Raw genomic sequence first — 25,355 nt, 5'->3', positions numbered from 1 at the left:
AAACAAATAAACACAACCAAATTTTCCTTGCCACAGGATTATAGATCCTACACTATAATTAACCATGTGCAATGGTTCCACTTTAAATGTAGGTATTTAAAAAACACAACATAATTAACAAAATGTGAAAAAGTTCAAGATACATAAATGCCTTTGCAGTATGTTATTGGTGAATAGCATGTGTAAGGAAAAGGAAAAACAAAAAAGTAGATTTCTGCTTTTATTTTTAATTATGTCAGTTTTGGTCCTCCACAGTATCGAACCAAGCGATTCAGTTCTCGGGAAAAGAGCCGGGAAGGGGGAACGTAGAGGAAGTCGTCGTACGTCGTCCGGATGTGGACGTGGCACAGCGTTGCAGCAGTTCCGCTGAATGTCCGCTTCTGCTACCAAGAAGGGATTAGTGAGCAACACCCCGGGACGGCTTCGAGTTCAGTCGGCCACAGGGCTTCTCCGTTTGCCACGAACAACGGATTGCCTTACTATTTACACCTCTACCGAGGTAGGTTTTGTTGGGATGCGGCTCCATGTCTGACACCGTCACCCAGTTTTGACAAGGGGAGCTCGGATTTCGCTACCTCTGCCGATGCTAAGCAATGCTAACTGATGCTAAGAGACGCGGCTAGCAGCTTTCTGGGAAGTAACTGGAGGTTATTAGCTTCACTTTCGGCTAGCATCATATGTCAGCGGGGCTAGCATTAGCTTTCTACGGCAGGCTGTGGCGACTCGATCCCAGCTGATTCAAGCACCTTTGCTGTCATGATTCAATCTGGCCTGTTGCTAACATTAGCATGCTGAATTAGCACTCACGTATTCAGGAGCTAAACATTGTTGTTATGTACCAGCTTCTCGTATGTATTTTTGCCACTCTTCTAACTTACACATGGTAGCAACACGATGTTTGAATCACTGTTTTCCAAACTTTCTCTGGTATTTTACTATGCTACAGCTAGTAGCTACTAATCAGCTAATGTTGATGCGGCACTGCTACACTCTCCAGCTCGTCCTCGGGTTTTGCTGCAGTTCGGGACTTGTGTAGTCTCCTTTAACTGTGGGATTAAGTTGTTTTTGTTTAATTTTAGCCCAGTTTATCGTAATTTACCGTTGAGGCAAGAGATTGGGTTCTTTTAGCGGGCCTGACTTACTAGACAGCGATTGTATTTCTCATCGTGGCCCCTTCTCTGTTGAATAATTCAAAGGCTCCGCTCGTTTAGCCCATGTTTGTTAGATGATACTCATGTTTGTCGTATAAGTTGGGCCTGCATCTAGAAACTTGAGTGTATGATAAGTAGCTCATCTGGAACACATCTGTTAGTGGATTTGATCTGAAAGTGTCAAACGAAAAGTTATTATCAGGATCCGTCAGTGTTGTTGAGCAGTGAGACAAGAGCTGGTGTTTCTCACAAGATATGGTTAGAGAAAGTGCCAGTAATTAATCTGCCTTTCAGTCTTTCAGTTTTGTCACGAACTTCATGTTGCCATGATTTGAAACCTGAAAGTCAGAGGGAAATTTAAATTGTGTGGGTGTGATCAAAGAACCTGGAAATATTATGAAAAGACGGTTTCATTTAGTCGGAGTGTGAGCATTTTCTTTTGACATATGTTAATATGATCATTTAATCTGAAATGTTATCAAAAATATATTTCTTACTTCAGAAACTTGTATGTAGGTGAGAAACATGTTTCTTACATTTTTACCAGCACTCATATTTATATGCAATTAAATTACAATAATATGTAAAGTTGAGACTAAATATAGCAAAATTGCTTTACCTCAATGAATATTTAATGAAATGTTGAATAATTTTTTTTAAATTAATGTTCTGTTTTTTTAAAAATTAGATTTGCCCAAAGGTAAAATGTTAATGTAGAACATATCATCACCATTAAAAACACTGACAGCGAAGCGTCTCTGCTGAATGATGACATTCAACCTCTACTTGTTTTTGTTTTCTTTTTTTTCCAGTGTAAACAATTTGGCATTGGCCACATTCTGAAATTGAGATAAAACAATTTCCAAGTTTTGATACAACACTATCATCAGGAAAAATAGACAACAACAAGCAACATTCTGAGTTTGTGTTGTCATTGAAAATTCTCACACCTTCAACCCACAACAGCAAATAAATCACTTTTTAGACGAGGTTTTCGGTTTGCTAGTTCAGTTGAAAGAAGATTGATCAACAAAGACCAAATTGTTGCAGGATGGACATTTAAAACTGTCTTCAGTGTCATTTTAGTGTGGTTTGCATGGAGAGCAATACAAACACCTCCGTCTCTGTGTTTATATTCTGAAAAACGTAGTCTGGGATTTCCACAGTTTTGTCAACATTTCCAAATTCAGCGGTTCAAAATAATAAAACAGAGCAACTTTGCTGAAATACGTTCAGTCCTATGCTAACCAGAGTCCTGCAACAACATTTAATATAAAATACATTTTGCTGTTAAAAGGCCTGCTGTGGGTGAAAACTCCTCACTAATGCTAAAAATAGCTAACTTTGATACATGTATTCTTGGTGGCAACCTTCAGACTGAAGAGTGCGGTGTGAACATTGTGATGCATTTACTTGATGGGAAAATGTCAGATTTTTGATTTCCAACCTCCACTGCACTTTCCTCCTTCTCATCTTCATAATCAGGTTAAAAGCTGTGATGGTGTCAGATATAGCGCTGTAATTCTGTCACTGTCTGGTCAAGCTTTAGGGATGAACTGAAGATGAATGTAAACCAGCACACTCCAATGGCCTCTCCCTACGGCCAGCCCCAGCCTGGCTACGCTCAGCCCGGCTACGCTCCCCTGGACGGAGGATACCCCGCCCCTTATGCACCTTACAACGGCCCCGCTTCAGCCTATCAGCCTGGCGTTCCTCCACAAGGTGAACAAGAAGCATCCAGATCAGCAGCTGGAACAATTATGATCAACTTTAAACTGTTCACGCTTTTCAAATGTGAAAATCTCATCACCTGTGCAAACTAATCTGTATCTGAGCCGCCCTTTCATTACTTCATTTACCTTCGCGCATCTCTCTGTATTTGCTCCCTTCCCGTATTTTCTTGTATTTCAGGTTATTCTCCTTTCACAAGCTTTCCCTCTAAGGCTGTGGCAGCCAACCCAGTCTCTGACCTCTCCTCTCCTCTTGATTTAGGTAACTGCCTCTGTTCACCCCTCGGTTCTTTCTCACCTCACACATCCTGCAAACATCAAATCGCCGCTGTGTCTAAAACATCTTCTTTCTTTTCTCATTTTCCTCCTCTTATTTAGTTCAGTATATATTAAATCTCTGTCGTTTTTTAACTTGGGTTCTTATTTTCATGTTGCTTTTCATTGTTTTTATTGGGCAAACTTGATTTTTTTTTTTATTGACTTGCATGTTGCATCTCATAAATGTTAAATGTCTGGTGGTTATTTTTACTCTAGTTTGGCCTAAAATGTTGTTTGACCCACTTTTAAAGTGAAGCCTGAGCTTCTGACCCCAAAATCTAAATATTGGAATGTTAATTGTTGGATTTGGAAACTATTTATCATCTCCGTGCCTTTTTGTCATATTTTTCTTTTGGCACTAACTTGGATTGATAATGGGACAAATTGAGACAAGAATTTGTTGCCTTTCTTTCTAAACAAAGTAATTAACCCTGTCAGACTGAGATAATCTGAAGAGACATTATATTATATTTCAAGGTCTTTCTGCTAGTGATGGGAATTTTGGTTCTTTTGGCTCCCAAACGGCTCTTCATTTATTATCATCTGCAGCCCCATATATTAACATAACTTAGCAAAAAGGAATGTTTTATATGTTGAATAATTTTACGTTGAATGTTCTCTAGATGAGAATCCTTAAACTTCCTTAATTTTATATATTCTGTTACGAAAGCAGACATTCTTTTTGTATAATATTTTAATCAAACTTTTAATTTTTAACACAAAAAAGGTTAATTTATCTAACGCTTTGGTCTCAACGTGCCATTTTACAAATGCTTTTTTTGCGGGGGGGAATTTTGTTTATTTATTTCGAGTATTTGAAATAACTTCCAGTTCCAGTGTTAAATGTTTTCTAAATTACAGTTTGCTGATCTATGAGGTTTTGTACTTGCATTATTTTGACATTATCATTATATTACTTCATTTAGTTAAATGAAGTAATATAATAACAATATTATCATTTATCACAATAAATTTTGGGACAATTAATTGCCTAGCATTTGTTACCGCTGCAGGCCTTATTGTAGATTCAGGTTGATTTGAAGTTTGTTTTTATTCAATTTCCATTTAGTTTTTGCAGCTCTTCCACAAAGACCAGTTTGTGGAGGTCGAGACTAAAAGTTGTGAGCTTTAGGTATCTGCTGCTCCTCTAGACTCGCGCTGAGGCTGTTGGCTGCTTCCCAGAATAATACTCTCTTTACCTTTCAGCTAAGGTGCAATGCCCACCACTCTTTTCTCGTTTTCCTTCCACTTTATAGTTGCGCACAAAACTGTTGGTGCATCACATAAAATTCCAGTAAAATCCAGTAAAGTTTCTGATTTTAGTGTGACAAAGTGTAGAAAAGTCCAGTACTTTTCCTTTGTGCTGTTAGCAGTACATGTTGATGATCTTGGGGTTTTTTTCTTCAGGCCAGGCTCGGGGTCCTCCCACCGCTGCACCGCCTCCTGTCTCAGCCCCTCAACAGTATAACCAGTACAGCCACAGTCAGGCGGACATGCAGAATGGACCCCCAACTATGACACAGGCACCACCCAGGTAACTCTTGTAACTTTTCGTATTTAGACATGAAAATGTGACGGTAGTTTCAATTTTCTAACTTCACAGCATCTATACAAGCCCTTGGTGTGCACAGGTTTCCTTAATTTTGGGAGATTGACGATCAACTGACACTCTGAAGCTGATCTTATCTACGAAAATCAGCAATCTCTTTCTGGTCAAGTCTACACATGTGCGGTTAGCAATAGTCGCCCCACTGTTGTCAACTTAGCAACTTTTCAGACAACTCCAAAATCAGAATTTGTCAGGCTTTTTAATCCTCTGAGGGTGCTACCCGCTCTGGAGCGAGCATGATGTGACGCATTTAAAAGGCTGCTGCAGCAAACATGGCAGCATGCTCATTTCAGCTCGACAGCACGAACTTCAAACTTTATGAAAGTCGTGTTTTTATTTTGGTTTTGTTTCTTATTTACTTCCAAATAAAACCAGATTTATGATCAATCATTTTCGCCATAATTTTGTGCACAATTTTTGCATTTGCTGCTCATTCAGTGAAGTTTTTGTGACAAGGAAGTGCTCGAATGCAATGTGACACCCATTTTTTCCAATTTACTCAAATGCACCACATTTCTGAAGCACCCCCGTTTCATGACTGAAACATGAGAAGATCTCATTAGGAAAGATGTTAGAAAATGATTTAGCGTATTCAGATATAACCTAAAATAAAGAATAAAAGTAAGTGTTTCAGGTTCTTTATTTTTTTTATTGTTTGAAAGGTTGAGGTAGTGTTACTTGGTGAAATGAGCCCATGATGTTTGGATATTAATGTCCTGACTGGCACCGCTTCAGGAAAATCCAACGTTGGTATCAAAGCATTACAGAGCAGCTATAGATCCGTAGATACAGAATTTCTTTCAAGATATTCTGCAGAAGATTTATGTAAACCTGCAGGTGTTTAGTTGTATCACTAGTACAAAGACATTTTTAACTTTTTAAGAAAATTATTATCAAAAGATGCTGTGTTATACATCCTTGGGAAATCTGGTTGAAAAACATCACAATATAAACATTTCACATCAGTAGATATTGATAAATATTGATTAGTTTTAGTTTTTCGAAATACTGCCAAATTGGTGACGTGACTTTTCCTCACACCGGTCTGTTTAATTTTTAAGTAGTTATGAGGCAAACATGAAACTGTTGCTACGTAACTCAACAGGTTGTTGCTAGGTAGTCAAAGATGAAGTGAGTTTGTTGATGCCACCAACTTTGCTTAGCGAGGTTGAGAGGCTGAAGCCTTTCCTCTGCCTACATCTCCCAGAATGCCGTGCGGTTCTGGATCAGAATTCAGTGAATTATTGAACATTCTGATGTATTTTCTACTGATATTGATTACTTGGCTATTGCTTTAAATATTATCGTCTTATTGTCCAGCCCTACTTGACATAGAAGAACGGTGAGAGCAGTACGCACATTTTCTCCATGATGTTTTTACTCTGCTGTCATTAATTTAGTTAACGTAAAGCCCTTTTCATCTTGGTTTCTCTGATTCTTCATCACCACAGCAGAAACTGTAGGCAGCCTCCACCTCCACTTATGTCTTCTGTGCATTTGCAGGCCTGCTGCAGCCCAGCCATACAGCCAGGGACATATGAACATGACCGGGCCGCACCCTTCCTATCCACAACACTACGGGCCTCCACCCACGATGCAACAGGTCAGCAGTCAGATGACTGGGATGCAGATCACGTCCGGACCACCAACCCCTGCAGGGCCAGGATATGGTGCGTTTAAATGGATTTGATTTATGTGACGTGATGATGTTGAGTATTACCACTAGGAGATTTTGCAATCAGTCCCTCCTGGATGTCACTGGCTTTTTTTTGGTTATTATTCCAGCCTAAAACGTTGGTTGTTTCTGTTTTTTTTCCACACCAATTTTTTCAAGAAGTTGCACATTTAATTCAAGTTTATTTCTTTGCTATGTCACTAACATTACACTACATTTTGCATTTGAGATTAAATGAACCCTGTCTGTAAATATATTCTACCCAAAAGTCAGTTTTTAGCATAACCTGGTTCAAATTCTGTTCGAAAAATAAATAAATTAAAATCTCACATTAAGCACCGTTTTGTGAATCAGTTCATTAAATAAAATTAAAATAATCACCAGATCAGTAACTACACTGTATTGATGGGTTTTTAGCATGTTGATGCTAGAAATATGTTCTAGCTGCAGATGCATCCTGTGCTACAGGTGATCAAATGATCGCTAAAAGAATGCTATTATTGAAGTTTGGCCAATTAAATGTTTTATTTTCTTACTTGAAGAAGGAGCTAAATTATTCATTTATTTACATCTTTTAATGTGTTTCTAATATTGTATAAACAGGCTTAAGTGGTTAAATGAAAAACTTCTTGAATGTAAATGTTTCGCTTTCATTCAGAATGATCTATTACTAAAATAATTATTTGCAGCCTTAATTCTTACCAGTATCTCTGTGTCTTGCTCCCATCAGCTCCTCCTCACAGCTCCCAGCCCCCCATCAGTACCTACTCTGCCCCGCCCCAGCCCTCCTACACCCAGGCTCCGCCTCCCGCTTCGTCTGCTCCCACCCAGCCTCCACCTCCAGGCGTTCCTGCAGCTTCTCAGCAATACTACGGCGGCCCTCCGCCTCCCTCGCAACAGCCATTCGACTCGTCTCGCTCCCCCACCTCCCAGCAGCCGTTCACGTCTTCTGCTCCTCCTCCGCCCTCCCAGCAGACTTTCCCCCCCTCCTCTTTTTCGGGTCCCCCGACTCGCCCCCAAGCGGCGCCGGTGTCCCAGCCGCAGCCGCCCTTCCCCGCTGCTCCGCCCTCTTTGTCATCAGCACCTCCACCTGGCAGCCAACCTGGCTTTGCTGGCGGCCCGCCTCCGATTACTCAAGGCTCCTTTCCACCTCAGCTGCCACCGCCTTCCTCTCAGCCAGGGTCTTTTCCTCCACCTGGTCCTCCTCCCACCTCAGCGGCCTCGGGTCAGTACCCCCCCATGTCTCAGCCGCAGCAGCCCCCGGCAGCCCAGCCGTCACCGTACCACTCAGGACCGCCGCCTCCCAGGGCTCAGATGCCTCCAACATCTATGGGACAGAGCAACCACTTGCCTCCAGGACCGCAGGGTCCACAGGGGCCTCCGGGGCCCCTGCAGCAGCCCCCTGTTCAGCCTGGCATGCAGACAGGATACCCTCCTCAACAAAACGGTGGGAACTCAACAGTTTGGTCAAACGAAAACTGTTTGATTTGCATGGAAGCTGAGCGGTTTTGTGTTTTTGCATTAGGCGCGTTTGGCCAGGCCAGAAGCCCCCAGCCTGGTTATGCAGGTCCGTATCCTGGACAACCGAACTACGGGGCCCCGGCACCGGCTCCCACCGCGGCTACTGCTCCACAGAAGAGACTTGATCCGGATGCAATTCCCAGCCCGGTGAGCAAACATAATACGCCTTGTGCTTGAATGTAAATGTTTCATTTATTTTTCACAATTAAAACCTTCTGAACTTTTTCTGCCAACATTTCCAAATCTTCTGTGACAGAAGTAGAAACCTGAAATGGGTTAAGCAAAACAACTTGAATGTACTAAGCTAGCCTTCCCGTTCCTAAACTGATGCAACAGTGTTCTTTCCTCATCACCTCCTCACTGAAGAGTATTATTGCAAATTGCACAATTTGCTCAAACACACATGTACAACGTTAGTTTCTGAATTTTTGGGCATCGATCCGGACTAGTCCAGCATAAAAATCATTGCCTTACATCTTGGTCCTTCTCTACTTTAAATGTATTATGTATTTATTGTGTTTAACTTACACAGATGTTCTCATGCAATTGTTTTTCTGTAGATATAAAATAATAGACGGATATAAAATAACAGACGGAACAGAAATGTGTGCGGTTGTCTCAGCTTTTCAATCATTTGGTTGAGCAACTTTTGTTGATTTAGATATATCAGTGTTGCTCAGATTTGTTGAAAACTTTGTGTATTTTAGATCCAGCATTTAAAATATCTATTAGCTTAGTAAGACATGTTAATCAAATTTGTCACTTAATTAATGAACATTTATTCGATGTTTAGAAAAAATACTCTACACCTTCAAAAGTCTAACCTCTTCTCATGATTTAAAGCTTTTGTGACATGTGTTGATGCTTAGCATGTTTCTACAGTTGGACTAACATTTAGCAGATACTGCTGTGTTAACAGTTCTGCCTGAACCAGATAAGTCTTGCTGTGGCTTTTCTTCTTACACTTCTTTTTTTTTTTTATCTCTTCACTTTTTGTATGTATTTATTTTGTTCTGTTTTGCACAATTTGCCGGACAAACTTTTGATTGTAAAGCAAGCGTCTGACATGCCGGCTGTGCAGAAATCAAGACATAGAATAGATCCAGATGCTATCCCCAGCCCAGTAAGTTTCTGTATGCCTGTCCTCTCCTCTTCCTCGTCTTCTCCTAAATGTTTGGTTGCAACAATCCCTTTTCTCCTCCTGTTGGTTCTCCTACCTCCTCAAAGTCAGTGGCAGTCGTTGTGGGTTTTTTTGACACTGATGTGTTTTTGTTGTTTTGTTATGTTTAGCTACAGAGTTGCAGCTAAAGATCAAAACTGATGAAAGAATATGAGCTGAAAGTTTTTAGTGGCTTTGTTTACATTTTACGTTGAGTAGGATGTTTGGATAAGATACTAGTTTACATTTTCAAAAAGACATTTTCAGTTTGAAAAACTCAATATTTCCACATGTTTCATTATAGTAAGATTTAATATTATTTGGGCATCAAAAAGCCCTAAATGTGCATTTTTTTTGTTTTGGATTTTTTTATTAGTTGTAAAGTGAATTATAGGCTTTTAAAAGTCCTGATGCACATCTGTTGTTATGAGTGCTAAACATAATTTTTTAATTTAAAATTAAGTATGTTGCATTTTTCATTATATTAAAACTCATCCTAAAAAGTTCATTTTTGACCTTTTTAAAAGGTCCAGTTGTGTCCTAATTTTTATTATAGTACCTAGGTTTCGTCTTTAAAACTCTTAAATTGCCTCAAAAGTCAAATATCTCAAATTTTGCCATTTATTTGTAATTTATAAGTTGTAGTTCTGGCTGAGGAATAAAGATTAAAACTACAAGAACCAATTATTCAAAGGCAGCCATGATGAAGGGACTTTGTTCCCAAATGGCTGACTGCAGGCTGGCTGCTCTGCTGATAGCCTGACTAACTAACCTTTATTAGATTGTTGTCCTTGTGTTGCTTTTTAAGAAGCAAAATTGCAGTAACATGCGATATTTTGCTCTTTTAAAAACTACCACTAAAGCTGGTGTTTTGTATTTTTCTTCATCAAAATCAAAACAACAATTCATGAATAAATATTTGCTATAGAAAACATGCCCATAACCGCAGTAATCAAAATGCTGTATTCTTTTAGCTGGATTAGTTATGGACTACTTTTGTTTTTAATGAAACATTATATTATGGTAAATTCCCCATCATTCCCTAATCATGTATTAGATTTTTACACCAAACAAAAACTTTTGCTATTTTTCTGTGTTTAAGTTGACGCGTTTTGTTGTTAGGAGCTCGAGATAATTATTTTTTTTGTGCATTGTGAAACTTTTAAAAATCCCCTTCACTTGAGTCCCTTTTCTTGCCCTGCATGCTACCGTTGCCCTTTGACCCTCCTCTGACTTGTTGCATTAAAAGGCATGTGTTGGGAATAAATATTTCCTCGGGATTTCCTTTAACCTCTCCTCCTCGTCTTGTCCTGTTTCTGAGAGCAGCTTGAGCACAAACCGGTTCCGTTCCTCTGCTGTCCTGTGAAGGTTTTCATTGTGCATGTGAAAGTCTTTTACTGCATGGATGTTTGAACGTTTTTCAGTTCGATTTTATGACGTCTGAGCTGGGAAAACGTGTCGCTTTCATGTTAACGACGCAAAATAAATCCTCTCTCACTCTGTTTGTTTTAGATCCAGGTAATAGAAGACGACAAGGCTAAGTCCAATGAGCCATTCACAACAGGGGTCAGAGGTCAGGCTCCACCTCTGGTCACAACCAACTTTCGGGTCAAAGATCAAGGTAGACACCATTGCATGTTATGTTTGCCTTGTTTTTGTTTATTTAAAAGATATGAGATCTTTTTACCCAGCTTAACCTTCCAACAGAACTGGCACAAAGTGAAATGTTTGAATAATAGTAAGTAATATTATTTCTTGGTTTTGCAGTGATTAACTGTAAGACGTTCTGTGTTGCAGGAAATGCCAGTCCCAGGTTTATCCGCTGTACGGCCTACAACATGCCTTGTACTTCTGACATGGCCAAGCAATCGCAGGTCCCCCTGGCTGCTGTCATCAAGCCCCTCGCCACGCTGCCCCCCGACGAGGTGTGTGTCTCCTTTTTTACCTTCCTTCTTTTTTTCCCCCCTCCATCTCAAACTTTATGATAAAAGGATGAGTGCTTTGAAATCAACTTCAGATTCAATTTGGTTACTTTGCATTTTTCCGTTAAGCAGTTTCTGACAGGGAATACAACAGCTCTGGAGGAAATTGAGACCACTTAAAATGATTGCTGATTTTACTCTTTATAGGTTTATGTTGGAGCAAAATGAACATTGAAATGAACGTTGTTCTTTTATTCTATGAAAAAGCAACGATTTAGTACTTATTTAAATGAGAAATGGTCAGAATAATGAAAAAGATTGCAGTGCTTTCATATCTCAAATAATGCAAAGAAAACAAATTCATATTCACTGAGAAACCACAATAGTAAAGTTTTAACTCAGGAAGAGTTCAGAAATCAATATTTGGTGGAAAAACCAGGAGGTTTTCAGCGTGTTCAGTGCAGTGGGCTCTTGGTTTCTTACAGAGCTGTGAATGTGTTGCATGACAACTGGGTTCACTGTTTACGATGAGATGGAAGCTAAGGGTCAAAAGTGCATGCATGTTTTGTAACAGTGCCATCTAGTGGCCTGGCATGAAACTACAGCTGACTCAAAGTGTCTTGGTCTTGCCGTCTGAAGTTGGATACTTTTCCTCAACCAGCGCCCGAAAATATGTTCAGTTTCCAGGCAGTAGTCTTATTTAATGTAGCTTTATCATTCTGCTCCACCTAACTTACCAGTAACATTTTTCAGAATGCTTTTTTTTTGTTTCTTTTTGGGTGGGTGGGGGGTTTGACAGCAAATGCATTTTTTGTCACCTTTTGTCTCAAGACAGGCCTCACAGCTCCAAAACACTCGGTTATTGAGTTTTAAAAGCTCCTATAGTGCTCTAACTCTTCACCTAAAGCACAAGCTTAGCTTTATCATTTCCTTCTATCAGCACAAATGGCTATAAAGAGCCTTTGGAAAATGCATAACGCGGTTTTATTACAGTTTGAGGCCTGATTTTATTACATGATGAAGTCTTACACTGTTGTTCACTCACATAAACCAATAGATCTAATTTTAATTGGATCTAATTTTCACAGCAAACATCAAACCTGCTGCAGTTCTTATTCAAGGCACTGAAAGCAAAACTTCTGCTGTTTTTTGATAACCTGGTTACCCCAATGCCCTGTTTCCTCCCAACCCTCTCTCTTAGTTTTGTTCTCTCTGTCAGATGTTGGTTTTAAAATGTGGCTCCATCACCTGCTGTAACAGTTTGCAGTCAGCTGGATTTGGTAAGATTAGTTCTGTCTGTAGAGATAATCCGTTTGACAGCTGCAGAGGTTGGCTTGTCTGTCTGAGGGGTATTTTTTATTTATTTATTTATTTTTTACTATTTTAGCTCCAGTGTCCATCTGGATTAGGTTTAGGTTACATAATTTGGCAAAAACAGTTTCTGGGATTTTTAATGATCACTAAATCTCGTATTTCGTTCTGGTGTGAATGAATCATGCTTGCCCGCCTCAGGAAAACGAATAACATGTTGCTGATTGTCTTCTCAGACCCCTCCATACGTGGTGGACCACGGCGAGGCCGGTCCGATCCGCTGCAACCGATGCAAGGCCTACATGTGTCCGTACATGCAGTTCATAGAGGGAGGTCGCCGCTTCCAGTGCGGCTTCTGCAGCTGTGTCACAGAGGGTAGGTGTGGTTCAGGAATGTCTTTTTCTGAAACTGGCTGCGCTGAGCTCATGGTTGTGGCTGTGATCGTCTCCCGCAGTGCCTCCACATTACTTCCAGCATCTGGATCACACCGGGAAGAGAGTGGACTGCTACGATCGGCCGGAGCTGTCGCTGGGCTCCTACGAGTACCTGGCAACTGTCGACTATTGCAAGGTATGAATGTCTTCTCAGAACACATGAAATGCATTTTAACTGCCTCACCGATTGCAAGAAAGTCAGTAATTTAGAGTTTGTACATGTGCTTAAAATTCTTGAAAATTTTTGAATTTCAATTAGGTGTTTTCAAGGTTTGGCAAGTGCTTGATTTCTGTATAAAGTCCTTCAATGTGCTTGATATTCATCAAGGTTTCCCCCAGAAAACTTGCTGAGCCTGGTGGTTGGGCGCTCGGCAGTCATTCATCCAGCGGCTGTCGTGTTTTTGAGTTTTAAAAAATATTTAAAGTTGACAGGAAATTTGAAAATATCACTTGATAATTATGCGTTATTGGAAGATTGGAAGATTGATATCTGAACACCAACTACAAAGTCTTAAAAAATGCAAACATTAAAAAAAAAAACTTAAGTAAATAAGCAAATGCTAAGCCTGGTGGGGGCACAAGTAAAGCCTGGTGGCCCACCAGGCTTATAGTACACTGGGGGAAACCCTGTTCATACTGCGCAGTTTGCTAAATTGGAAAAATATTATTTGCTGTTGAAACCAGATATTTTCATACACCTCATTAAAAGAGACAGACATTTTTTTTTCTCACTGTCTGAAGTTAAATCAGACTAAACTTTTATTGTTTTAGCTCTGTTAGAATTACCAAAATAATTTCTATTTGCTAATTTCCAGGAAACATTTTTGTAACTTTGTTTGTATTTTGTGTTTAAGCATCTAATTTGTGCTGGAAGGTAATTTACCTTAATGCAATTTATTTGGATTGTTTCAATGTGATGAATATTTATTATTCCTAATGGCTCAGTGGCTTATTGATTTGAGTCATTGAAATAAAACTTTGCTTATATTTTATATGTTAGATAATGCTACTGAAATTGGGGGATTTTTTTGTTAATTTGGCGTTTTGTTCGTGAGAGACATTTTAAAACGTAAAATTTTCCTATGTTTTAGTTCACGTTGTTCTTGCTTCACAATGTAGAATACCATCACCAGACACTATTAATAACAGTAACTGTAGAGCTTCCTTTTTTATTTCTTTTGTTTTGTTGTTGTCTCCAAAGTGTGATGCTGGAAAAGTTTGAAAACTTTCCAAGAAAATGCTTAAAGTGCTTCCAGTTTAGGAAAAGTGTCCAAACCCTGATGACGAAGTACGTGTTTATTATTCAGTTATTTTTTAAAGCTGTTTGTCTTCAACAGAACAACAAGCTTCCTCAGCCTCCAGCCTTCATCTTCCTCATCGACGTGTCCTACAACGCAGTGAAGAGCGGGATGGTCAGCATAGTCTGTAACGAACTCAAGAGTCTGCTGGATCTCTTGCCCAGGTATCCAAACCCAGTCCAGATGGAGAACTGAAGCCCGGTCAGACGGGAACGGAAACTTTGTTTAGATTCTTCGCTTCTCTGCATCCAGGCAAAACCCAGAGGTGGATTCTGTGATTCGGGTTGGGTTCGTCACCTACAACAAGGTGCTGCATTTCTACAATGTGAAGTCGACCCTCGCCCAGCCCCAGATGCTGGTGGTGTCGGACGTGTCGGACATGTTTGTGCCGCTGCTCGACGGCTTCCTGGTGAACGTGAACGAAAGCAGACAGGTCATCGAGAGGTGGGCGACCTCAAAGCAAACAAACGCATGCTAACGTGTGAGTGTGTGTATGTGTGTTGCATCGTTCTTACTGATGTGCGGTTTGTGCTTTTCAGTTTGTTGGACCAGATCCCAGAGATGTTTGCTGACACCAGAGAAACAGAGACGGTCTTTGGACCCGTCATCCAGGCGGGACTGGAAGCATTAAAGGTAAACGCGTTATCAGGACCGCAGGGAAACATTAATTAATATAATCGGTTAGTAACGATGTTATGACCTGCAAACAAAGATAATATTTTTCTACCGCCTCCATTTTTCTGTGTGCTTTGGCAGATTAATAACGGTCAGCTCAACTAAAGAGCTACAGATACAAGTCCTTCTCAAAAAATTAGCATATTATGATCAAGTTCATTATTTTCCATAATGTAACGATAAAAATTAAACTGTCATATATTTTAGGTTCATTGCACACCAACTGAAATATTTAAGGTCTTTAATTGTTTTAATACTGATGATTTTGGCATACAGCTCGTGAAAACCCCAAATCCCTGTCTCAAAGAATTAGCATATCATGAAAAGGTTCTCTGAACGAACAATTAACCTCATCATCTGAATCAACAAAGTAACTCTAAACACCTGCAAAAGATTCCTGAGGCTTTTAAAAACTCCCAGCCTGGTTCATTACTCAAAACGGCAATGAAGGGTCAGACTGCTGACCTGACTGCTGTCCAGAAGGCCATCATTGACGCCCTCAAGCAAGAGGGTAAGACACAGACAGAAATTTCTGAACGAATAGGCTGTTCCCAGAGTGCTGTATCAAGGCACCTTTGCGGGAAGGAAAAAGTGTGGCAGAAAACCCTGCAGAACGAGAAGAGGTGACCGGACCCTGAGGAAGCTTGTGGAGAAGGGCCGATTCCAGACCTTGGGGGACCTGTGGAAGCAGTGGACTGAGTCTGGAGTAGAAACATCCAGAGCCACATTGCACAGGCGTGTGCAGGAAAGGGGCTACAGGTGCCGCATTCCCCAGGTCGAGCCACTTTAGAACCAGAAACAACGGCAGAAGCGCCTGACCTGGGCTACAGAGAAGCAGCCCTGGACTGTTGCTCAGTGGTCCAAGGTACTTTTTTCGGATGAAAGCAAATTTTGCATGTCATTCGGAAATCAAGGTGCCAGAGTCTGGAGGAAGACTGGGGAGAAGGAAATGCCTAAATGCCTGAAGTCCAGTGTCAAGTACCCACAGTCGGTGATGGTCTGGGGAGCCATGTCAGCTGCTGGTGTTGGTCCACTGTGTTTTATCAAGGGCAGGATCAATGCAGCAGCAATCAGGAGGTTTTGGAGCACTTCATGCTTCCACCTGCTGAAAAGCTTTATGGAGATGAAGATTTAATTTTTCAGCACAATCTGGCACCTGCTCACAGTGCCAAAACCACTGGTAAATGGTTTACTGACCATGGTATTACTGTGCTCAATTGGCCTGCCAACTCTCCTGACCTGAACCCCATAGAGAATCTGTGGGATATTGTGAAGAGAAAGTTGAGAGACACAAGACCCAAAAGTCTGGATGAGCTTAAGGCTATCGAAGCATCCTGGGCCTCCATAACACCTCAGCAGTGCCACAGGCTGATTGCCTCCATGCCGCATTGAAGGCTGCAAAAGGATTCCTGACCAAGTATTGAGTGCATAACTAAACATAATTATTTGAAGGTTGACTTTTTTGGTATTAAAACACTTTTCTTTTATTGGTCGGATGAAATATGCTAATTTTTTGAGACAGAGATTTTGGGTTTTCATGAGCTGTATGCCAAAATCATCAATATTAAAACCATAAAAGACCTGAAATATTTCAGTTGGTGTGCAATGAATCTAAAATATATGACGGTTTAATTTTTATTATTACATTATGGAAAATAATTAACTTTATCACAAAATGCTAATTTTTTGAGAAGGACCTGCATATGGAGGGCTGGGGGTGACGAAATTGAACACTATGAACCATACATGTAAATCTCCTGATAATTAATTCAATGTATCATAAATTGATTTAAAAAAAACACCATTAAATAATTACATTTACCACTAAATAATTAAATCATAAAATATTTCAATAAATAAATATATAATAAAATTTTGAAATATGCAATTAAATAATTAAATGTCGAATGAAAAGATTTTTGATGGCTGGGTTGTCTGTAAATTATTTCGTGGCACGATCGCGCACACAGGAGCCATGAAATAAATAAAGAAATAAATAAATACACAGTGAAATAATTGAATTGAAGTTTTCTTCAAAATTACATTTTACTGTTTAAATTCATTATTTAAAATTTAGATTTCATGGGACATTTAACCATTTAATTGCATATTTCATAATTTCATTCTATATTTAATTAATTATATATATTTAATTATCTAGTGGTAAATTTAATTATTAGTGTTTTTTTATTTTTATTTCACAATTTAATTGTAATTTTCTCACTCTTTAACCTTCCATACATACATAGATTTGTCTCTAGTACTTACTGCTTATCTGTCTTTTTGTATTTATTTATTTTATTTCATTTTGAGGCTTACAGCTATGAAACCCGAGCTGATGGTTAGGATAGCAAATAATAAAAACTTTAGGTAAAAAGACTGTATTTATTATTTTATTCCTGTACAGACAAATTTGTTAATGTGGAAATATATAGCTCCATAATAATGAATGTATGTATATATATATATATATATATATATATATATATGTATATATGTATGTGCGGCGTCAGAGTGTCACAGGTTGTGGTGTTGTCGTGTTCTCAGGCGGCCGACTGTGCCGGGAAGCTGTTTGTGTTTCACACCTCTCTGCCCATCGCAGAAGCTCCTGGAAAACTGAAAAACCGAGAAGATAAGAAGTTAATCGGCACTGACAAGGAAAAGGTAAACACAAGTAAATCCAGGAGGAAGTTTCGGCTTTAACCGTAACCGTGTTGCTTCACACCAACTCTGCTTTCGTCCACAGACTCTGTTTCAGCCGCAGGTCGGGGTCTACAGCAGCCTGGCTAAGGAGTGCGTGGCTCAGGGCTGCTGCGTGGATCTTTTCCTCTTCCCTAATCAGTACGTGGATTTGGCAACGTTAGGAGTGGTTCCTGTCTCCACTGGAGGCTCCATCTACAAATACACATATTTCCAGGTGAGAAAATACTCTAAATGACTCAAGTCACCACCTTGTCCACATAGTCGGGTTGCCGCTTATTTGCTGTAGCTGGTCCAAAAACTGTGGAATTAATCAACAACTTATTTTTGTTTAAAGATTAGCTAAAAAACAATTTCTTTTAGCACACCATAGAGCTGTGACATTATGTTTCTACCAATGCTCTCACTTTATCTATCGTGTTTGTATTCTGTTAATTTTTATTACTGCATTAATGGAAGCCACTTTGGTTCAGTAGTCGCTGTTGTTCATATTCAGGAAAAATCGTTCCTTCTGCTGACGTTCTGACTGAACCCAGGAAGTTGGAGCACATCACACCAGTTCTAAAGTCCTGACACCTGCTCCCTGTGGCTCTGAAAATAGACTTTAAAATACTGAATTTAAATCTAGACTAAAACCCTCCTGCTTAGAGTTGCTTTTGAAACATTATAAATTAAACATTAATGAGAGCACTTGACAAAATGTAATGTTTCAATTGACTGTGTGTTGCTTGATTTTGTGTTTTTATGACGTAAAGCACTTTGAGATGACTTGTCGCTGAAATGTGCTCACATTTGATTGATGGCTTTGTGTCGGAATTTGATTTCTTCCAGAAACATTCTTTAACCTTTTACTGTAAATTTTGTCCTCGTCTTCTCAGGCTCAGACAGATCAAGAGCGATTCCTGAACGACCTGAGGCGAGACGTTCAGAAACAAGTCGGGTTTGACGCCGTGATGAGGGTCCGGACGAGCACAGGTGGGTCACCCAGATCAAAATCAAGCCAGACTTAAAACCGTGCTGAGCGAAGAGGCATCCGGCGTTTTAAATTTTATCCGTTGTCGTCGTGCTGCAGGGATCCGAGCCACAGATTTCTTCGGATCGTTCTACATGAACAACACCACGGATGTGGAGCTGGCGGGTCTGGACTGCGACAAGGCCATCACCGTTGAGTTCAAACACGACGACAAGCTCAGCGAGGAGACGGGAGCGCTCATGCAGGTGAGAGGATGGGTCAGGGTGAACCTGTGAGTATGTAATTTACCCGTCTCATTTAAAAGTGGATTTATTTCAGTAATTCAAAACGTAAAACTCACCCAGGTTCATGACACATTTCAAGTGTTTCTTTATGTTAATTAAAATAATTACGTTAAAACAACAAACAGAATTCATTTCCAGAGGAAAATATTTTCATCGTCAGCCCAGATAAGACGCTTCTGACCATTTCAGAAGAATTTACCAGAAAGTAGGAACTACTGATTATTTTAGTTATGGATTAATTAATCTACAGATCATACTGACGATTAATCAGACGAAAAGAAATTGGCACATTCTGCATATTTTTCATGTAAGCTATTGTTATGTCATATTAGAAACGAGTTAGAAAATGTCAAGAGTTATTTTGACTCTTGACAAAGAGTCAAAATAACTCTTTGTCTCACTTATTTTTTTCTCACTTAAAAATAAGTGAGAAAATAGTTGCTGTTCCTTCAACTAAACGAATGCAGGAACAGCATTCGTTTAGTTCAACGCTTGATCGTTTGTAGCAAATGGAGCTAAAAAAAATACCTGACTTAACATCAATCCAGGACTAATCTGCTTATTTGGATTAAGTATTGAAATAAAATGATAGTTCTTTAGATCTTAGAGAAGATACTTATTAAAAATTGCAAGCAGTCTTTTTTTCTTTCATCTAACATTTTTATCTCTAAACGAGTTTAATGCAGATAGACGGAAAGGCTGTTTTGATTACAAAGGTTTGATCTATGTCAGATATTAGCTCTTTGAATGGAATTACTTTGCATCTGCTGAAAAAAGTCCTTTTGGCACCAAACCGTTGGAAGAGCATCCAACTCTGTTGGATGAATCTCTCAGTTGTTGTCATGACGATGCTTAACAGAAATAATGTTATTTTTTCTCTCTCACCGTCTGCCTGCAGTGTGCCGTTCTGTACACCAGCTGCAGCGGCCAGAGGCGCCTGCGCATCCACAACATGGCGGTGAACTGCTGTGCGCAGCTGGCCGATCTCTACCGCAACTGTGAGACCGACACAATCATCAACTACTTCGCCAAATACGGTGAGTCCAAAAGTCCTCTGGAGATTTTGATCTTGCCTTTCTAAAGGCTCTGAATCAGGCGGCTGATTGCACTCGGGTTGGGTAAATGTGCATTTTTGTGCCTTGCAGCTTTTAGGGGTGTTGCGAATAATCCCACCAAGGCTGTGAGGGACACTCTGGTCAACCAGTGCGCTCAGATTCTGGCCTGCTATAGGAAGAACTGTGCCAGTCCATCATCTGCTGGTCAGGTAATGACGTGGATATTTGAACTATTCATTCTCCTTTTTGTTTTATTTACACTTGAAGGTTCAACCAACATCAATGCCTCTAATCCTCTTCTTTAGTTTTACTACCCACGTGACGTTTATACATCCTCACTAATGATCTGTTAATAATTTTTTCTGTGTTGTTTAAAGATGTGTTGTTTTTTTTCCCAGCTCATCCTGCCGGAGTGCATGAAGCTCCTCCCCGTTTACCTGAACTGTGTGATGAAGAGTGACGTCCTGCTGCCGGGATCCGACGTCTCGTTGGACGACAGGGCTTACCTCAAGCAGCTGATCGGCTGCATGGACGTCGCAGAGACGCACGTCTTCTTCTACCCCCGCCTGCTGCCAGTGGTGAGACACAGAGATCTGCTCTAGAGCGGAAACAGTTACGAATAAATCGGTTGTTGGAAAAATCGTCAACTAATTGAGTAATTGGTTAGTCGCCAGCTGAAGAAGACAGACTCAGAAAAGGCCGTTTGCTGATAGAAACATTCAGATCAACAGTTAATCCAATTTATACATTTTGAGCAAATATTAAACACCTTCTGTTATCCAATTATTATTTGGTTAATCCAAAAAGATGATCACCAGATCAGCCCAGCACTGCATTAATAAGTCAGGTAGAAAGACCTGAGATTTTCACATGTCTTTAGTTTTTTTTTTTTTTTTTTTTTTTAGATGAATCCTTTGCTTTATTTTGCATTTTCTTATGTATTTATAATACTGTATAAATGAATGAAAAATGTGCAGAATGTGCCCTTTTAATAATCGTTAATGACAGCTTTATAATCGTCTAACGTTCCTTCAACCACAGTCGGTACTTCTGCATAAATATCTCTTTAATAGGGAATTAAGTGTTTCACATATTTTATTATTTTCAGCTTTTATTTGTGTATTCCGAAACCTAACAGGTCTAAGTTGAATAATATGAGAGAACCACAATTTTCTGTTTATTCAGTCAGGATTTAATAGAGCTGACACAAAATGTTAAAATTTATCGATTTTATTTATTTATTTTTCTTAATTCGGCATATTAAAAAAAATGTAGACCTTTATGTTATGGAAAGACGGACGGTCCTCTTGATACAAAAAAAAACATAAGTGGACGCTTATTAATTAATGGTTAGTTGATCAATGAGATCAGTCAACTCTATATTCGCTGATTAATACGTTACTTGCATCCAGAACTGAGTAGAAGATCCAAAATTGTACTAAAGTAAAAGTAGCTTCAACATATTTTTACTCAAGTAAAAGTAAAAAATAGTCGTCCAAGAAATGAAAACGTGACTCATCAAATTATCAATCATTTAATCTTTAAGAATTATATAATCAGACAGGGGGAAATTATTCAGATAAGTAGAAAAAATAAAAATGTTCCAAATCAGTTTCTTTCAGTATAAAACTTATGAAACTTTAACAAAAACGGCAGGCGTGTCTTTGGTGAAGTTTTGGTTAAAACATGTTTGTTTGTCATTCAGTGAAATTTCTCAGTGGGTAGAGAATCCAGAAATTTTACTCAAGTTGGAGCATACTTAAATTTATTCAAGTAAAAGTAAAAAGCGTTAAGAAATACTCCTAAAAGTAATAATAAATAAAAAGATGTAGCTGAATAAATGTGACTAGTTATTGCCCAACTCTGCTGCTGTCCCTCCATCTTCAGTTCCTCGGTAATCTCTAATAATCCCGCTCTTCGTGTTGCTCCGTCTCTCCTGGATTTTCCCAGATGAAGTTGGAAAGCGGGTCGTTGCCGGTGGCGGTGAGGGACTCCGAGGAGCGGCTGTCTAAAGGCGGGGTCTACCTGATGGAGACGGGGCTCCACCTCTTCCTGTGGGTGGGAGCCAGCGTCCAGCAGGAGCTGCTGCTCAGCATCTTCGGCACGCCGAGCTTCAGCCAGATCGATCCGAACATGGTGAGGCGAAACGGACCCGCTCTGGTTTTATCATATTAAATGGTGATTTAATTCAGAAAAGGGATGATGAAGTAAAAACCATTTTAGCCAGAAGGGAGCGTTTATCAGAGAGAAGGGAAAACTGCAATTTTCAGAAAAGAAACTCAAGAGCTGGTTTCTTAATGTCTGCCTCTGGTTACAGCAGTGAGTCTTTTATCCTGTTTTTATGTTGTTTTTGTTTTATTTGTTTTTTTTATACTATTACTAATAGAACTACGTGTGCTGTGTTCTGTCATGTGAATTATGTAGTAAAGTGTTTTTTTCTGCCTACTTGTCTTGGAACACGGGTTGAAATTTAGCTATTGTGCTAATTCCTGCATATTTATGTTTACATAAATCGTGGTAATGTGGATTAATGTGCACTGTCCTGTCCAAATAAATCAAATTAACTACCATTTTGAGGAAAATGAAACTAAAATCTCTCTATAATCATCTGTAAGTCACAGACTTGTATGTACTTAATCTTTTCATCTGTTGCTGTCATAACAGTGTTTAATCCTAATCCCCAAGTGTTTTAAATACGGAACATATAAGTCAATAAAAGGCAATAAGTTCTGTAATGAGGATCAGATTTATGATCAGTTTTAATTCATGTGTGACTGAACATGGTTTATTCAAACTGAGCTCTCGAATGCAGTCAGTTGGTTTTTAATAACGTTTTGTTTTACGCTCTAATCTTGATTTCTTCATAAAATCCAAAAAGATAATGAAGCTTTACTGTTTTCATCAAGCAGAAAACATAGATTAGTAATTTATCTTATGATTTGCTTTTACGTTGGAGATTTGTTGACTTTCTCCTGAGTTTTGTTTCCATATTTGGCGTAAAATGGTGTCTGCACCCGTTTTCTGTTTCAGACCAATCTGCCTGTCCTGGACAATCCGTTCTCACAAAGACTCAGAGAAGTCATCGAGTCCTTCAGAGTGCAGCGATCACGATACATGAAGGCAAGCCTCATCATTATTATTATTATTATTATTATTATTATTCTATGACCAAAAGCACTTTTCAATAATTTTGGATCCAATGGTTGCACAAGCTGAGCAGACAGTATTTGAGACATAAATACACCACAAACATGAAGCTACAAGACAAATTATAAACAGTATTCGCTTAGTGTAAAACATAATACTTGTTCATTAAAAACACTAAATTAAGATAAATGGAAGCTAATTCCAGCTTAGAAAGTTTGAGGATACAGAGCAGCTCTGAGTTCACAAACCAATATGGCCGCCATCCAGAAAACACAGAGAAAGCTGCGGACATCAAGTTGCGGTGGAAAAAAGTGTCTTTTCCTTTCTTTTTTTCTTTGTTTCTGTCTTTCTTTGTTTCTGTCTCACTCTTTTTCCTTTCTATCTTCCTTTCTTTCTTTCTTTTTCTCTTTCTTCCTTTCTTTCTTCCTTTCTTCCTTCCTGTCTTTCTTTCCCTCTTCCTTTCTGACTGTCTCTTTCTTTCCGTCTCAGTTTTTCTCCCTCTTTCTCTGTACTATCTCTATACTCTCGGCTCCTTTCAGTCAATAATAGTTTAAACTCGCCTTGAATCGGCTACACAGTTCCTGACGACCCCACCAGGGGGCGCCCTAAACCCTGCTCACCCTGCCCCTCTCTCTCTCTTTCTCAGCTGATGGTGGTAAAACAGGAAGACCGAGCCGAGCTGACGTTCAAGCACTTCCTAGTGGAGGACAAGAGCGTCAGCGGCGGAGCGTCGTACGTCGACTTCCTGTGTCACATGCACAAGGAGATCCGCCAGCTTCTCAGCTAAGGGCTCGAAGATTCCCACCTTTCACCCACGAGCTCCAGAAACCCCTTCACCCAAAAACTCCCACCCCTCCAGTCACCTTCCACCCTGCAAATGATTTTTTTTTTCTTCTTTTTTTTTAATCCTATAAAATAAAACTCTCCTTGCTGTCTTGTCAGCCAAGGTCCGGCTCGCAGATCAGATCTTGTACGATCGTTTGTGTGTGAGTGAGAGGCGGAAAAGTTTTACTCTGCCTCAGATCTGCTGCTCCTGCACGTCCAGGGCGCAGCCGACGAGGAAGGGTGACGAGCGCAAACACAAGAGAACAACTATGTATGCAACAGACTGATGACGAAAGAGAAAGCTCGATAACTGTAGTTGTACTGTCTGCATTAATAGCACTGAAAGGCTTTTCTTTTTTTGGTTGGGGAGGGCTTGAGCGACTCGGATAGCAGAACGTTTTTTTATATATGATTGAGTCCCGATAAAGTGATAGACATCTATGTATGGAAATAAAACTAAATAAATGCTGTTCTAGATGTCTCTTATCCACCTTAATCATGGCCTTAGTCCCCCATGCTGCTCCAATCTGTCTCTGTGTGCGCGTGCGTGCGTGTGTGTGTGTGTGTGTGTGTGGGGGTGGGGGTGGGGGTTATTTTGAGATGTGAAAGGATTAGCCGCCTTTTTTTTTTTTTTTTTAAATCAGCCACTGTTGCATCATCTGAATTTAAACTGACACGAAAATGATTCATATTTAAATCAAATATAAAGATTGAAAGATCTCTCGGTAAATAAATAACGATCAGTTTTAAATGTGACAACATCTGGCTCCGTAAATCTGATGCAAACCAGACATGCACTTCCGATCACTTTTTGTTTCTGCGCAGCATCAAAAACAAACAGGTGGATCTCAGAGGTTTTAGTTGCTTTTTCATTCAAATGTGAAGGAAGCTTTAGGAGTACTGACGTGCAACGCTGCAGACTTTATAACCGGATCGGAGGCACCGGGTGTGTGAAAGAGGAGTGTCCGGCTGAAAGAAACGAGCAGAAAATGACGGCAGATGAGCCAACTTTCACTCGTATCCGCACTGAGCAGCCGCTGAGCTTTTCAGTGTGTAAATAAAATATATGATGTGTACAGAATTAATAGAAAATAAAAATTTTAAAGACCTGGCAGAGGAGCCGGGGTGTCGTGGTTTCTCTTGTCACGATCAACTGAGATTTAAAAATTGTGGATTTACTCGAGAGATGGGCTTTTTGATATGTTTCTGTGTGTGTGTGCGTGTGTGTGTGTGTGAATGTGGGGTCGGTCCTGATGAATTTCTCACGGGGAACAGAGGGATCAGCCAACACACACACGACCTTTAGCATCAACTCATTTATCACTTTCTGTTCCGTTTTAATGATGTGATTTTTTGTGTCCAGTGTGTGCGTGTTCAGCCCTCTGTTCTGTCTTTATGTTCGCTGGTTCTGATCGACCCGCCATCTTTACTGTAATCTTAATTTCTGTTCCTCCATTTTTTTTCTTCCTCTATTTGTTTTTCCATTGCCTCCTGGGACTGCTAATAAAATGATTGTTTAAAGTGAAATCAGAAATTCTGATCCTCTTCTTTTCATTTAAGGAAAGACA

General features: G+C 39.7%; 1 protein-coding gene across 4 annotated transcripts; it reads left to right on the top strand.

Moving 5' to 3' along the window:
• The first annotated feature begins 275 nt into the window (after positions 1-275).
• On the top strand, positions 276-25,314 carry sec24c (SEC24 homolog C, COPII coat complex component). 4 transcript variants are annotated; one of them, XM_008437042.3, is made up of 25 exons: positions 276-499; positions 2,695-2,873; positions 3,063-3,143; positions 4,607-4,733; positions 6,312-6,478; positions 7,214-7,930; positions 8,009-8,151; positions 9,059-9,127; positions 10,676-10,784; positions 10,961-11,088; positions 12,633-12,771; positions 12,851-12,966; positions 14,168-14,292; positions 14,381-14,572; positions 14,668-14,761; positions 17,351-17,467; positions 17,550-17,720; positions 18,382-18,478; positions 18,576-18,721; positions 19,659-19,797; positions 19,906-20,024; positions 20,214-20,393; positions 21,766-21,951; positions 22,846-22,935; positions 23,609-25,314. In XM_008437042.3, the coding sequence occupies exons 2-25, from the start codon at positions 2,714-2,716 to the stop codon at positions 23,747-23,749; spliced, it is 3,753 nt and encodes a 1,250-aa protein (XP_008435264.2). In that variant the 5' UTR covers positions 276-499; positions 2,695-2,713; the 3' UTR covers positions 23,750-25,314. The 4 variants fall into 4 exon arrangements, with proteins under 4 accessions (XP_008435264.2, XP_008435267.2, XP_008435266.2 ...); XM_008437045.3 differs by lacking the exon at positions 3,063-3,143 and having other exon boundaries at positions 277-499; XM_008437044.3 differs by lacking the exon at positions 9,059-9,127 and having other exon boundaries at positions 277-499.
• The last annotated feature ends 41 nt before the right edge of the window (positions 25,315-25,355 follow it).

Source organism: Poecilia reticulata, chromosome 19 (genome assembly GCF_904066995.2).
Source record: "Poecilia reticulata chromosome 19, P_reticulata-male-v2, whole genome shotgun sequence".
Classification (NCBI taxonomy): domain Eukaryota; kingdom Metazoa; phylum Chordata; class Actinopteri; order Cyprinodontiformes; family Poeciliidae; genus Poecilia; species Poecilia reticulata.
The sequence above is the reverse complement of the archived record's forward strand: the minus strand, read 5'-3'. Positions and strand labels throughout refer to the sequence as shown.